At 46.3% G+C, this 13308-nt stretch overlaps 1 protein-coding gene across 1 annotated transcript in view; it reads right to left on the bottom strand.

Moving 5' to 3' along the window:
* Nucleotides 1-13308, bottom strand: part of LOC147103595 (small G protein signaling modulator 1-like) — a 63807-nt gene that overhangs the window by 25378 nt on the left and 25121 nt on the right. The window contains exons 9-10 of the mRNA XM_085962173.1: nt 11890-12072; nt 3789-3860 (exon numbers count right to left, since the gene is read on the bottom strand). Coding sequence (XP_085818299.1) covers nt 3789-3860; nt 11890-12072 — 255 coding nt within the window. The remainder of the gene's footprint in view (nt 1-3788; nt 3861-11889; nt 12073-13308) is intronic.

The following is a 13308-nucleotide window of genomic DNA, read 5'->3' as shown; positions in this document are numbered from 1 at the left end:
ATCGGTTATAAATTGGCCGTACACCAGTTTGTACGAATGCTCCCTTGTTCGATTATCACTGTTCACCTTAAAGTAGTGCACTGGATTTGCCTCTGTATTCTGGTCCTGCCTGCTCCGAGACTCCTTGGGAGTGATAGCTGCTCACTTCGGTTTGAATATGTGTACGAATATGTATTTAGATGGTTTCAGAATCAATCTTTTGATCAAAAATCTCACTCCTCTAACATTTCCGTCAACAGTGACAGTTCGGGTTATGACTTAAAAGCAATCTGAAAGGGTTTGGACTGGGAGAACGGCTTGCTATCTATCGTGAACCGGACCAGTTGGCAAGTACGTAGCAGGTTACAGTGACTACAAACACCACAGTATTAATAAGGCAACAGCAAACGCAACAGCCAGCAACAGACAGAAGTCACACTCGCAGATAAGCCACTGCATGAAGGCCCTCTTGCTAAATTTCCAGCTTTTTAAACCACATATTTATCGTTCACTTTTATCGTCTTTCTCTGCCTTTAACAGTCGTCCACATAGGTGGGACCACAGTATGGTTTAAATTACAGCCTTTTTTTTGTGTAGTTTTGTTCTGCCGCCCCTAAAATCCATGAGTAGCTTGGTGGAAACTCGCCCGCTTCGGATAGGGTTTCAAACGCAAGGAAGCGTCGGGACAATAGGTGACTGCGCTGGAGCATCGAGAACCGTCGGGCGGTTTGCCCATCGCCAAGAGTACTGTGGCACGTTCTTCCCCCTCCCCCTCACCTCGTGAGTCCCGAGTAACCGACAACATTGCAAAAAAAAAAATGAAGCGTGGAAAATCTCTCCGCATCAGGCAGTTGCAGCTCTTGTGGCGTGTGACTTTATAGATACATCACCAAATACACCATCTCTGCTGAGGTGACAAGAAACAGAATGAGCTCAGTTCGTCAGCGAACAGATAGATCGTACATGATGGAGGATCCTTCACTAGTGAGAGAAACAGCTCACGGGCTCCACAAGTGAACGCCAGTTAACGTTCTTTTCATGAGCGAGCAGAGGACCACCATATGATGTGTGGTGACGGTCAGAATTTATTTTGAGGTTGTATTACACTCATTCCTCCCAACTCCCCTATCATTTTTTGCTTCTCTCCTGGCTCCCAGTTTTCTCCTCTTACTGGTGGACCCTGGCAGTCCACGCATCTCCTGAACCTGACACTTGTCTGCAACCTCCAGCCTTGCCCTTGTCCTCCTAAGGGTAGACCAACAGCAGCGGTGTGTTACAAACTCCATGGCCAATTCTTCCCCTCCCTCTTTCAGGAGAGGACTTTCCACACAACAGCATGGCTTATACTGAAAACATAAGCCTAACTCAAGACTGGAGGAATCTATCCTGCATCGCACCACGCTGTGGCGTTCTTCTGATTTCTAGGACAAATTTTCAGAGGAACCTGCTTTAAATTTCACCTCCCACTATCACCGAAACCCTTATCTACACTTTTGTCACCTACAGACTCAATTCCTCCAATGTCCCTCTCGCCGGTTTCCCAACTTCCAGCTTCCATAAATTCCAACTTATTCAATCCTCAGTTACCCGCACCCTGACCTACATCAAGTCCTGCTCGCCCATCACCGCTGTCCTTACTGACCTACTCTGGTCTCGTCTCCCAAAGTATAGGAAACTCTTTTTTATCCGGCACCGACGGGACCGGCGTGGTGCCGGTTGATCAAAAAGTCTGGCTTACAGAGAGGTATACTTACCAAGGTACGAGAGCCCCGTACACGGCCACAGGTGCAGGAGCTCCGGTTACACGGCACTTGTGCAGGAACCCCGGTTACACGGCACTTGTGCAGGAACCCCGGTTACACGGCCACAGATCCAGGAACCCCGGTTACACAGCTACAGATCCAGGAACCCCAGTTACATGGCCACAGATCCAGGAGCCCCAGTTACACGGCCACAGATCCAGGAACCCCGGTTACACGGCCACAGATCCAGGAACCCCGGTTACACGGCCACAGATCCAGGAACCCCGGTTACACGGCCACAGATGCAGGAACCCCAGTTACACGGCCACAGATCCAGGAGTCCCTGTTGCATGGCCACAGGTGCAGGAACCCCGGTTACACGGCCACAGATCCAGGAACCCCGGTTACACGGCCACAGATCCAGGAACCCTGGTTACACGGCCACAGATGCAGGAACCCCGGTTACACGGCCACAGATCCAGGAGTCCCTGTTGCATGGCCACAGATCCAGGAGTCCCTGTTGCATGGCCACAGGTGCAGGAACCCCGGTTACACGGCCACTAATATATAGTAAAACTTACCTGAACCTACTCCTGAACTTTGCCGGTTAAGAGAGATTTCCGGATATTTAGGTGCCGGTTAAAAGAGAGTTTCCTATCCCTCCACGGCCTCTCCCCACTCTCTCACTGCAACATCCCTCTTCCATAACCTGCCACACCCTTCGATATCCTGACTCTAACCCTTTTGTGCATATCTCAGACACCTTGAAATTCCCTGCCTAAACACATCTGCCTCGGCACTTCCCTCTCCACCTTTAAAGACCTTCTTTAAACCCATTTGCCAACCAAGTTTTGGTAGCCGGAGGTTGTTAAAAGCGCTCTTTAAATGCAAGTCAGTCTTTCTTTCTCCCTTTCCTAACTCTCCCATCATTGGTGCAATTGTAAAGGGGGTGCAAGAACAGAGAGACCTGGGGGTGTTTCTGTACAAATCTTTGAAGGTGGCAGGGCCGATTAACAAAGCAGTTTATAAAGAGATCCTGGGCTTTATAAATAGAGGCATGGAGTACAAAAGCCGGGAAGTTACGCTAACCCTTTATAAAACACTAGATCGGCCCCAGCTGGAGTATTGTGTCCAATTCTGAGCACCACACTTTAGGAAGGATGTGAAGGCCTTAGAGAGGATGCAGAGGAAATTTACTAGAATGGTTCCAGGGATGAGGAACTACAGTTACAGGAATAGACTGGAGAAGCTGGGGTTGTTCTCCTTGGAGCAGAGAAGGTTAAGAGGAGATTTGATCGAGGTGTTTAAAATCACAAAGGGTTGAGATAAGAGTAAATAAAGAGAAACTGTTTCCAATGGCTGAAGGGTCGGTAACCAGAGGGCACAGATTTAAGGCGATTGGCAAAAGAACCAGAGGCGACATGAGGAAAAACTTTTCTACTCAACGAGTGGTTAGGGTTTGGAATGCACAGCCTGATAGGGTGGTGGGTACAGATTCAATAGTAGCCTTCAAAAGGGAATGGGACAAATACTTGAAGGAGAAAAAGTTGCAGGGATACAGGGAAAGAGCGGGGGAGTGGGACAGACAGGATTGCTCTTCGAAAGAGCTGGCGCAGATTCGATGGGCCGAATGGCCTCCTTCTGTGCTGTACTATTCTATGATTCTATCATGGCTCCGTATTTATTCCCTTTAGTCCTTTTATCTATTTAAAAAACATTTTTTAAATCTCTCTCCACCTGCGCAAAATGCCCTGGGACATTTTCTATGTTAAAGATGAGTCGTCTTTATTGTTGAAACAGCGGGCGGGGCTGCACCAGCCAAACCCTCACACGGCCCAGCGGGATTTTTTGTAGCTGTCAAAATAAATGATTGATTAACTCATCTCTGAAAACTAGAAGGGACACGATTTAATCCACATCGAGATTGCTAACGTATCTGTTCCTCCAGCTTTCACATCAGCTCAGCCACAAAGACAAAATGACAACGGGAAGCAGAGACCACAGGCTTCAGGGGTGGGACTGGCCGGGAAACAGAAACAGGAGTCTGGGGGAAACGGTAGCATTTACCTGCGTACTTGTGCTGGAGTCACTCTGCAGACGCACGTGGTTCTGTCTGTCTGAGCCGCAACTCTGGGAAGACTGGAACACGAGAGTAGAGTCACTTAGAGAGGTGAAGGGAAGAGAAATTGAGCAATTAAACATTAAAACTTCAGTTTTTTGCAGATTTCTTTTCCACTGAAATAACATTGAGCAACTTTGGTTGTGGGGGGGGGTGCGGTTTTGGGTGAGTTATCTCAAATTGGTTCCAGCAGCCTTCGTCCGAAGCAAGGCATGAATGCCTGGGTGCGTGGGGGGGTGGGGGGGGTGGTTTTTGGAAGAGGGTGGGTGGAGGAAAAAAAGACAAATTAAATGACATTTAACAACATCTGCTCCTTTACACTGTTTCAGCTCGTCATCCAACTAACAGCGCCAACAATACCCCTACTGAATAGCACCCCCTACTGTACCGATGTGGCATTTCAACTTCTCGCCACACAGTGAAACCGCCGACTGGAGGTATCTTAGGGGATGGAACTGGGCCGTAGGGAAGAGCATCCAGGGTCATTCCACCTAGACGGCAGAGCGGGTGGACTTTCATTCCATCGGGCTGCTCCGAATTGAAAGCCAGCTCTCCGAGATGGAAGGACGGTGCGCCAACCCGCTGTGCCAACTCGATTTCTTTTTCTCGCCATTTCCATTCCATTGAAACCCAAATGGAGAAATCTTGTGCGTACACGGTTAAATGTTACATCGTTCATTGGCTTCATTTTGCCAGTTGTGAAGTGTGAAGTCACTTTCTCTTAGAAGCTGGCAAGCAGCCAGAGGCCAGACATTAAGTGGCCAGTTTAACCGTCCAGGCCACTCGGACGCGAAGGGACCTACAGACCAGGAAGGTCCCACGTTCGATCGTGATCCGAGTTAGCTGCTCTCAGCCTGGGCTGCAGCAGGTGGGCTACAGTCAGCCACAGAGCTCCTGGTTTTGGGAGCATCATAAGAACACAAGAATTAGGAGCAGGAGTCGGTCATACGGCCCTTCGAGCCTGCTCCGCCAGCCAATAAGATCATGACTGATTTTCAACCTCAACTCCACTTTTCTGCCCCGATCTTCATATCCCTTGATTCCCCTAGAGTCCAAAAATCTATCTATCTCAGCCTCGAATATACTCAACGATTCAGCATCCACAGTCCTTTGGGGTGGAGAATTCCAAAGTTTCACAACCCTCTGAGTGAAGAAATTCCTCCTCATCTCAGTCTTAAATGGCCGGCTCCTTATCCCTAGTTCTAGACACTCCAGCCAGCGGAAACAACCTCTGAGCACCTAACTTACACAAGATCTATCAGGAACAGGAAAGGATCATTTAGCCCAACAAGCTCAGTCCATTTTTGATGGATCTCAACCCCATCCACCTGCCTTCTCCCCAGTAGCCCAAATCCCTTCGTTCCGAGTTATTTCCTGTTGAACCCATTTATACTGTCTGCTTAGATGGCCGACCCTGGTAACACACTCCACAACTCTATAATCCTTTGGGAGGAAACGTTCTGCCCCGTCTCACCAGCCAGGGGAAACAACCTCTCAGCATCTACCCTGTCAATCCCCCCCAGCACCATATACGTTTCAATGAGATCACCTCTCGTTCTTCTAAACTCCCAATCTACTCAATCTCTCCTCATAGGACAACCCTCTCCTCAGCCCAGGAGCTGGGATGGCCACTCCCGCGTGCTACATAGTAACGGCGACTGGAAGTGCCAGCATGCAGATGTCAAGTGGGCCCACGTTGTGCACAGATATCCGGCCTGCCCTCACCGCCAAGACTCACACTAGAATAATGGGCACTTGGATAAGATGCTGGATGGAGACCACTGCCCATTGTATCCCAGTGAGGGAATCAATGCCTTCAGGAGAGGAGAGAAAATTGAAGGAGAAAAGTTAAAACAAAAATTACATCAACATTACATTTTCACTGTATGGTTATTTCATAAACTTCAAATTTACGAATTAAATCTACAAACTGCAAGAGCCTCTTTATATGCGACTGCAAGTCAGTAAATACAGTCAAAGCACTCTGAAAGGCTGGTTTCTCCGCTCAGTGCTGGGAAAGCCACAATGATTAGGCAGTGCGTGCGGAGGCAGTAAGTGTTGTCCCCGGAAAGATTGTTCTGTTGATGGTGGTGGGGATGGGGAGCAGTGAGGGAGATGGGTTTGGGATTTAGGGGAAGGTGAGGCCAATTGGGGGGTGTAGTGATCAATAGCATGTCATTCTATAGTGGACACTAGGTGGAGCCGTGTAGAGCTGTATATAGCTGTATGTTTAAGACTACATTACCCATGAGGCACTAGGCTACCCAGAAGGCAACAGTCAAGATGGCAGCCTGCACACAGGAGCACACATGGAAGCCTCTACAGATACTGTACCTAGAGAACGTGTACTGAATAAATAACTAGCTAGAAGCTAGCTGTGTTCATAATAAGAATGTCTAGTTATTAATGAACATAACATGGTACCAGGGTGGTGAAGATCTGCTGAAAATTGTGAAAAGCGACATGGAGAATTTGAAGCCACCAGGAGGTTTGAATCTCGAGGGAAATGTCGACTACAATTGGCGGATTTTTAAACAACAATTCGAACTCTACATTGCAGCCATCGGATTCGGTACGAAGCCAGACGCAAGGAAGATAGCGTTGCTGCTTACGGTTACAGGCCCACAGGCGATAGAGGTATTTAATACATTTGTATTTAATCCAGCGGAGAACAGAGAATAATTAGAAGATGTGCTAAAAAAATTTGATGCACATTGCTCTCCCAAAAAGAATGAGACGTATGAAAGATACATCTTCCGTTCTCGGACACAGCAACAAAATGAGACTTTTGTTAGCTTTATAACTGATTTGAAACTGAAAGCACAGACATGTAATTTCTCTGAGCTCAAAGAATCCATGATTCGTGACCAGATTGTGTTTGGTAATCATGATAAAAAAGTCAGGGAACGTCTGTTGAGAGAAACCAAACTAAATTTGGAAAATGCAGTGAAAATATACAAAGCCAGCGAGCTAGCTCGAGATCATGCAAAGACTTTCAGTGAAATCAATAATGATGCAAATGTAATGAATGATAATGCTGCTGTCGGTGCTGTGTCCTACAAGGGGAAGAAACGTGGGCAGAACAGAAATGAAAAGCAATCGGAGGATGAAATTTTTAATTGTAAACGCTGTGGTTACAAACACCAGTTAAGACAATGCCCAGCGTTTGGAAAAATGTGCACAAAGTGTAATGGAAAGAATCACTTTGCCAAACAATGCTTTTCAAAAGTAAAAACGACGAAAGGGCAACGAGTTAATGTGATTGAGGACACTGATGTAAGTGAGACATTTTTTGTAGGAATGGTGTCATGTGACGATATCAAAAAAGATACAGAAAATGTGCAGCCCTCAGAAATAGACAATGCTGAACATAAAGTTAATGCAGTAAAAGAGGACAAATGGATGATCCCACTGCAGATAAATGGAGCATTAGTTACATTGAAACTGGACACTGGGGCAAAAGCAAACTTAATCAGTATGAGTGACATTAACAATATGAAAGAAAAGCCCAAAATACAGAAAAAGTCAGTACTACTGAAGGACTATAATGGACAGAAAATAGATAGCTTAGGTGTATGCAGACTTAAAGTGACAGTCAAAGACAAAGTGCATCATCTCATGTTTTCTGTTGTGGCTGAAAGGCTTGATTCACTACTGGGTGACAAAGCTTGTGAGGACTTAGAACTGGTCAAAAGAGTCTACCGTATAAACTGTGCCATAAGCAGACCAGATGACTCGGTGGATTCTGTAGTGAATAATTTCCAGGATGTGTTCAAAGGATTTGGAGTTCTACCATTCACTTACAAGATCCAGCTAAAGCAGGATGCTCAGCCAGTGGTACATGCTCCACGAAGAGTTCCAGCACCCCTGCGTGACCGGCTCAAGAAAGAACTGGACAGAATGACCACACTAGGAGTCATCAGGAAAGTCGAAGAGCCAACAGACTGGGTTAACTCCATGGTATGTGTAAAGAAAAAGAACAATGATCTAAGAATATGCATGGATCCAAAGGACTTAAATGCAAACATAAAACATGAACACTACCAGATTCCCAAGCGAGAAGAAATCACCAGTGAAATGTCAGGTGCCAGATACTTTACAAAGCTCGATGCCTCACAAGGATTTTGGCAACTAAAACTGGATGAAGAGAGCACCAAATACTGTACCTTCAACATACCATTTGGCAGGTATTGTTTCCTCAGAATGCCTTTCGGGATAATATCTGCATCTGAAATCTTTCATAGAGCGATGGAACACATAATTGAAGGTCTGGAAGGAGTTCGGGTCTATGTTGATGACATCATCATCTGGGGCTCCACACTGAAAGAACACAATGAGAGACTGACTAAAGTGCTACAGAGCATACGCCGGAATGGACTGAAGCTCAACAAAGCCAAGTGTCAGTTTGGCGTCCAGGAAGTCACTTTCCTAGGAGATAATCTATCTGGTAAAGGAATAGAGCCAGATATGGAAAAAGTAAACGCCATACTCAAAATGCCCCGACCCACTGACAAAAAAGGAGTGCTACGCATCATGGGGATGATAAACTTCATTGGAAAGTTCATTCCTAACTTGTCAGCCAAGACAGCCTGTCTGCGAGACCTGCTACATAAAACAAATGAGTTCGCATGGACAGAAAGACATGAACAAGAGTGGATAAACCTCAAAACAGTGCTGACAACCACACCTGTACTCACCTTCTTTGACCCAACCAAAAGAATCAAAGTGTCAACGGATGCATCAAAAGATGGCCTAGGTGCGGTCTTGCTACAAGCAGATGGTGAAGATTGGAAGCCTGTTGCCTATGCCTCCAGGTCTATGACTGATACTGAGTGTCGATACGCCCAGATTGAAAAGGAATGTCTAGGCTTGGTAGTTGGACTAGAAAAGTTTCATGGCTACATATATGGACTTCCCACCTTCACAGTTGAGACAGACCACAGCCCTCTGGTTGCCATCATAAAAAAAAACCTGAATGAGATGTCGCCAAGGATTCAACGACTCATGATGAAGCTGCAAAGATATGACTTTGAACTGATCTACACACCAGGCAAATACATAGTGTTTGCAGATGCACTATCCCGAGCACCCACAATGAGTCATGTGAGCTCTACTGAAGAAGACGTGGATGTTCATGTGAGTATGGTCACTGCTGCGCTGCCCGTGTCAGACACAAAATCAAAGCAAATAGCAGAAGAAACAGTAAAAGATACAGTATTACAAACAGTAATAGAGAACATTCATCATGGTTGGCCAAAAGGTTCCTGTCCAAAATATTTTCACATAAGGTCAGAATTGAGTGTCGCAAGTGGACTATTACTAAAACAGAACAGAATAGTCATTCCACAGGCTCTACGTCAAGACATGCTCAAAAGGATTCATGAGGGACACCTCGGAATTGAAAAATGCAAAAGGAGAGCAAGAGACACTGTTTATTGGCCTGGCATAAATAAGGACATTGAGAACATGATAGGCAAATGTGAGACATGTCAGAAACACCAAAGCAAACAAGCAAAGGAACCAATGATAGTAGCTGACATACCAACAGCAGCATGGCAAAAGGTTGGTATGGACCTTTTTCATTTAAATGGTAAAGACTATCTAATAGTGATTGACTACTATTCTAACTATCCTGAGATGGCGCTGCTCTCAAGCACCACAGCAAGCAGTGTCATAATGCATGTGAAATCCATCTTCGCCAGACATGAAATTCCCAGGATTGCCGTTAGCGACAATGGTCCGTGCTTCAACTGTAAGGAGTGGCAACAGTTTGCAGCACATTATGACTTTCAGTACATCACATCCAGTCCTTTGTATGCTCAGTCAAATGGTAAGGCAGAGAAAGGTGTTCAAGTTCTCAAGCAGCTACTGAAGAAAGCGACAGAAAGCAAGTCTGATCCTTATCTCGCCCTGCTGAGCTACCGAGCCTCACCTTTAGACTGTGGTTCTTCACCTGCTGAACTACTAATGGGTCGCAAGTTGCGCACCACGCTACCCTGCTGTGCAAAAGAACAGCAAAGTGAGGAACTGAGACAGAGACTTCAACTGTTAAAGCTGAAACAGAAATCATACTATGACAAGTCATCCAAAACTCTAAAACCATTGACAAAGGATGATGTTGTCAGGATTGAGGATCCAGATGCATGGAACAAGAAAGCTACAGTTCTTGAGGAAGTAGGACCAAGGTCATACACTGTTAGAACTGAGGAAGGACAGATTCTCAGGAGGAACCGCCGTTCCCTCCTAAAAACACAAGGGACTATTCAAGACCAGATTGATGACAATGCCGCAACTGCATCTTGTCATTCACCGCCCGAACAATCTCATGAAGACACATCAGACTTACCCGTGTTGAGAAGATCCACACGTGAAGTAAAAGAGCCTGATAGACTTAATCTTTGAGTACAATGTAAAGCTTTGAAAATGTGTTGACTGTTTTGAAAATGTTTATGTTTATAGAGCACTAACAAAAGTGTTACTGATATTATCTTTATTGTTTTCTTGAAAGTTGATTGATATTGATTTTGTTAAACCTCAAAGAAAGGGGGATGTAGTGATCAATAGCATGTCATTCTATAGTGGACACTAGGTGGAGCTGTGTAGAGCTGTATGTTTAAGACTACATTACCCATGAGGCACTAGGCTACCCAGAAGGCAACAGTCAAGATGGCAGCCTGCACACAGGAGCACACATGGAAGCCTCTACAGATACTGTACCTAGAGAACGTGTACTGAATAAATAACTAGCTAGAAGCTAGCTGTGTTCATAATAAGAATGTCTAGTTATTAATGAACATAACAGGGGGCACATGAGTTTCAGGGGCAAAAGGGAGAAGGGAGAAAGAGGGATGCACGGGCAAACAGAGGAGAGGACAAGGGCAAGGCAAAGTGTCAAAGCTGTACGACACAGAAATTACAATACGAAAACTAGCTGTTCGGCCCAACCAGTCCATGTTGGTGTTTACTTTCCACAGGGGCAGTAGTCCTAATCTCAGGTGCCACTTCTTTTTCCATATCCTTTTATTCCCTTTTCCTTCAACCACCTACCTAACCTAGTCTTAAATATGGACATGGTCTCTGCTTCAGTCACTATCTCGGGTAGCACATTCCACAGCCTCGCAACCTTCCGTGTCCTGCTCCCTGTCCTAAAGCTCGTACATTTAATCTTACATCCATGGCTCCTTGTTATAGACCCATCAGTCACGGGGAACAGTCTGTTTCATTCCACTCTGTTCCATCCCTTCATAATTTAAACATCTCCATCAAATCACTTTAATCTCCTCTATTCTAATGAAAAAAGTCTTCCTTCGGATTATTAATTCTTCATACCAGACAGCACGAAGCTGGGAAACAGACACTTTTCAGAACAGTCCACGTGCTTAGAATGTATTTGCTGTGAGGGAAGGAGTTGGTCGCTCGCTGGTTGCTGGGGAGGAGGGGGATGGGGTTACTGCTCCAAAAAGCTTTGGTAATGGGAATGACGGAGGCAACATCAGGTGGAGAGTGACGCATGAGGTGGAAGACGACAGGGGTTTAGGAGACCAGCAGCCCTGTGGTATCCAAGTGGCCGTTTACCAGGACTTCAGCAGAACCCTTGCGTTTTGAAAATTTTATAATTCTCAACCTGGTTTTCAAATCCCTCCATGGCCTCGCCCCCACCCTATCCCTGTAACCACCACCAGCCCTAAAACCCTCTGAGATCTCTGCGCTCCTCCAATTCTGGCCTCTTGCGCATCTCTGATTTTCATCGCTCCACCATTGGCGGCCGTTTCTTCAGCTGCCTAGACCTGAAGCTCGTTAATTCCCTCCCTAAACCTCTCCAACTCTCTCTCCTCCTTTAAGATGCTCCTTAAAACCTACCTCACTTGTCCTAATATCTTCCGTTGCGGTTCGGTGTCAAATTTTTTGTTTGATCACGCTCCTGTGAAGCGCCTTGGGATGTTTTACTATTAAAGGCGATGTATAAATGCAAGTTGTTGTTGTTGTTGTGACATCTAGTGGCTTTGCTCCTTCACTCAATCTACCTGGACGTCTCGCCCTGGCCCTCACCTCATTGCTAACGGTTGAATCTCTGTCCATCATCCGTTGGAACTGCGCGTCCAGACTGACTGCAGACGAGCACTTAGCCAACGCTGCTGCGTGCGATTCTCTCTCCCGCTGACGGACGATGGCTTCACAGGCCATCCACTCGCCCATGGTCTGCTCGTAGCAGGTTCGGATCTGATCGTCGACCTGAGAACAGAAATGACATTGAACCACACTTGCAACCGTGGAGAATCAAAAGAGCTCCGCCTCACCTCCCATTGGCTGCCCTCCCGAAGATTCTTGCCATTCTGCAGGTGCCACCACCCCACACGTTAGATGTTCAAGAGGCTACTCTCTGTCTGCAAGTCTAGCTAGCGAGTGTTGGCGGGCTTCTGCATGCGACTCTCTCGCCCTTACAGGTGAAACAGACCAGGTGCAGAAGGTCACGGAAGGAGCCCTGAGGAGGGGCGGTTGGTGAGAAGGTCACGGAAGGAGCCCCGGGAGGGGCAGTTGGTGAGCAGGCCCGGGCGTTGGGCTGAAGATTGTCGGACAGGAGGAATGGTGGAAATGGAATGGCGGTGCGCACAGACGCAGCGGCTTTGCTTCTCCCAGGACGGTGCTATTTACGTTTAATGTTAATGTTATTTGTACTGGACTCATGGGAGCTTGCAAGATCACATTTCGTTGTTCATGTACTTGTGCATTGTACAATGACAATAAAGTTGAATTATTATTATTATATTATTATTATTATTATTAGATTGGGTGACCGCTTTGCGGAACACCTCCATCCAGTCCATAAGGGTGACCCCGAGCTTCCGGTCGCCTGTCACTTTAGTTCTCCGCTCCACTCCCACTCTGACCTCTCAGTCCTCGGCCTCTTACACTGTTCCAATGAAGCTCAACGTAAGCTCGAGGAACAGCACCTCATCTTTCGATTAGGCACTTTACAGCCTTCTGGACTCAACATCGAGTTCAACAATTTCAGATCATAACCTCGGCCCCCATTTTTTCACATGGCAGCTGTTGATGATTCTGCCATTCCCATTTACACCTCATCTAGACTCATTTTTGTTTCTTAACTTGTCCCATTACCTTCTCCTTTTGCCTCGCACCATCATCCCTTTTGTCTCTTAATCGCTCCTGCCTTCTAGCCTATCACAGACCTTCCCTTTTGTTCTTTCCTCCCCTCCTCCCTTCACCCTGCCCCTGCACTTGCTTAAAAACCTGTTACATCTCCAACTTTTTCCAGTTCTGACGAAGGGTCATCGACCTGAAACGTTAACTCTGTTTCTCTCTCTACAGATGCTGCCTGACCTGCTGAGTATTTCCAGCATTTTCTGTTTTTATTTCAGATTTCCAGCATCCACAGTATTTTGCTTTTGTACGAGTGTTGGCAGGTTACTTGGGGGAGGATCTGAACCCAATCCCGTCCTGTCCGTA

The sequence above is a fragment of the Somniosus microcephalus genome, chromosome 19 (assembly GCF_052327205.1).
Source record: "Somniosus microcephalus isolate GS21.2 chromosome 19, FLI_Smic_1.0, whole genome shotgun sequence".
In the NCBI taxonomy this organism is placed as follows: Eukaryota; Metazoa; Chordata; class Chondrichthyes; order Squaliformes; family Somniosidae; genus Somniosus; species Somniosus microcephalus.
Note: the sequence above shows the minus strand (reverse complement) of the source record. Positions and strands in the feature narration are given on the sequence as shown.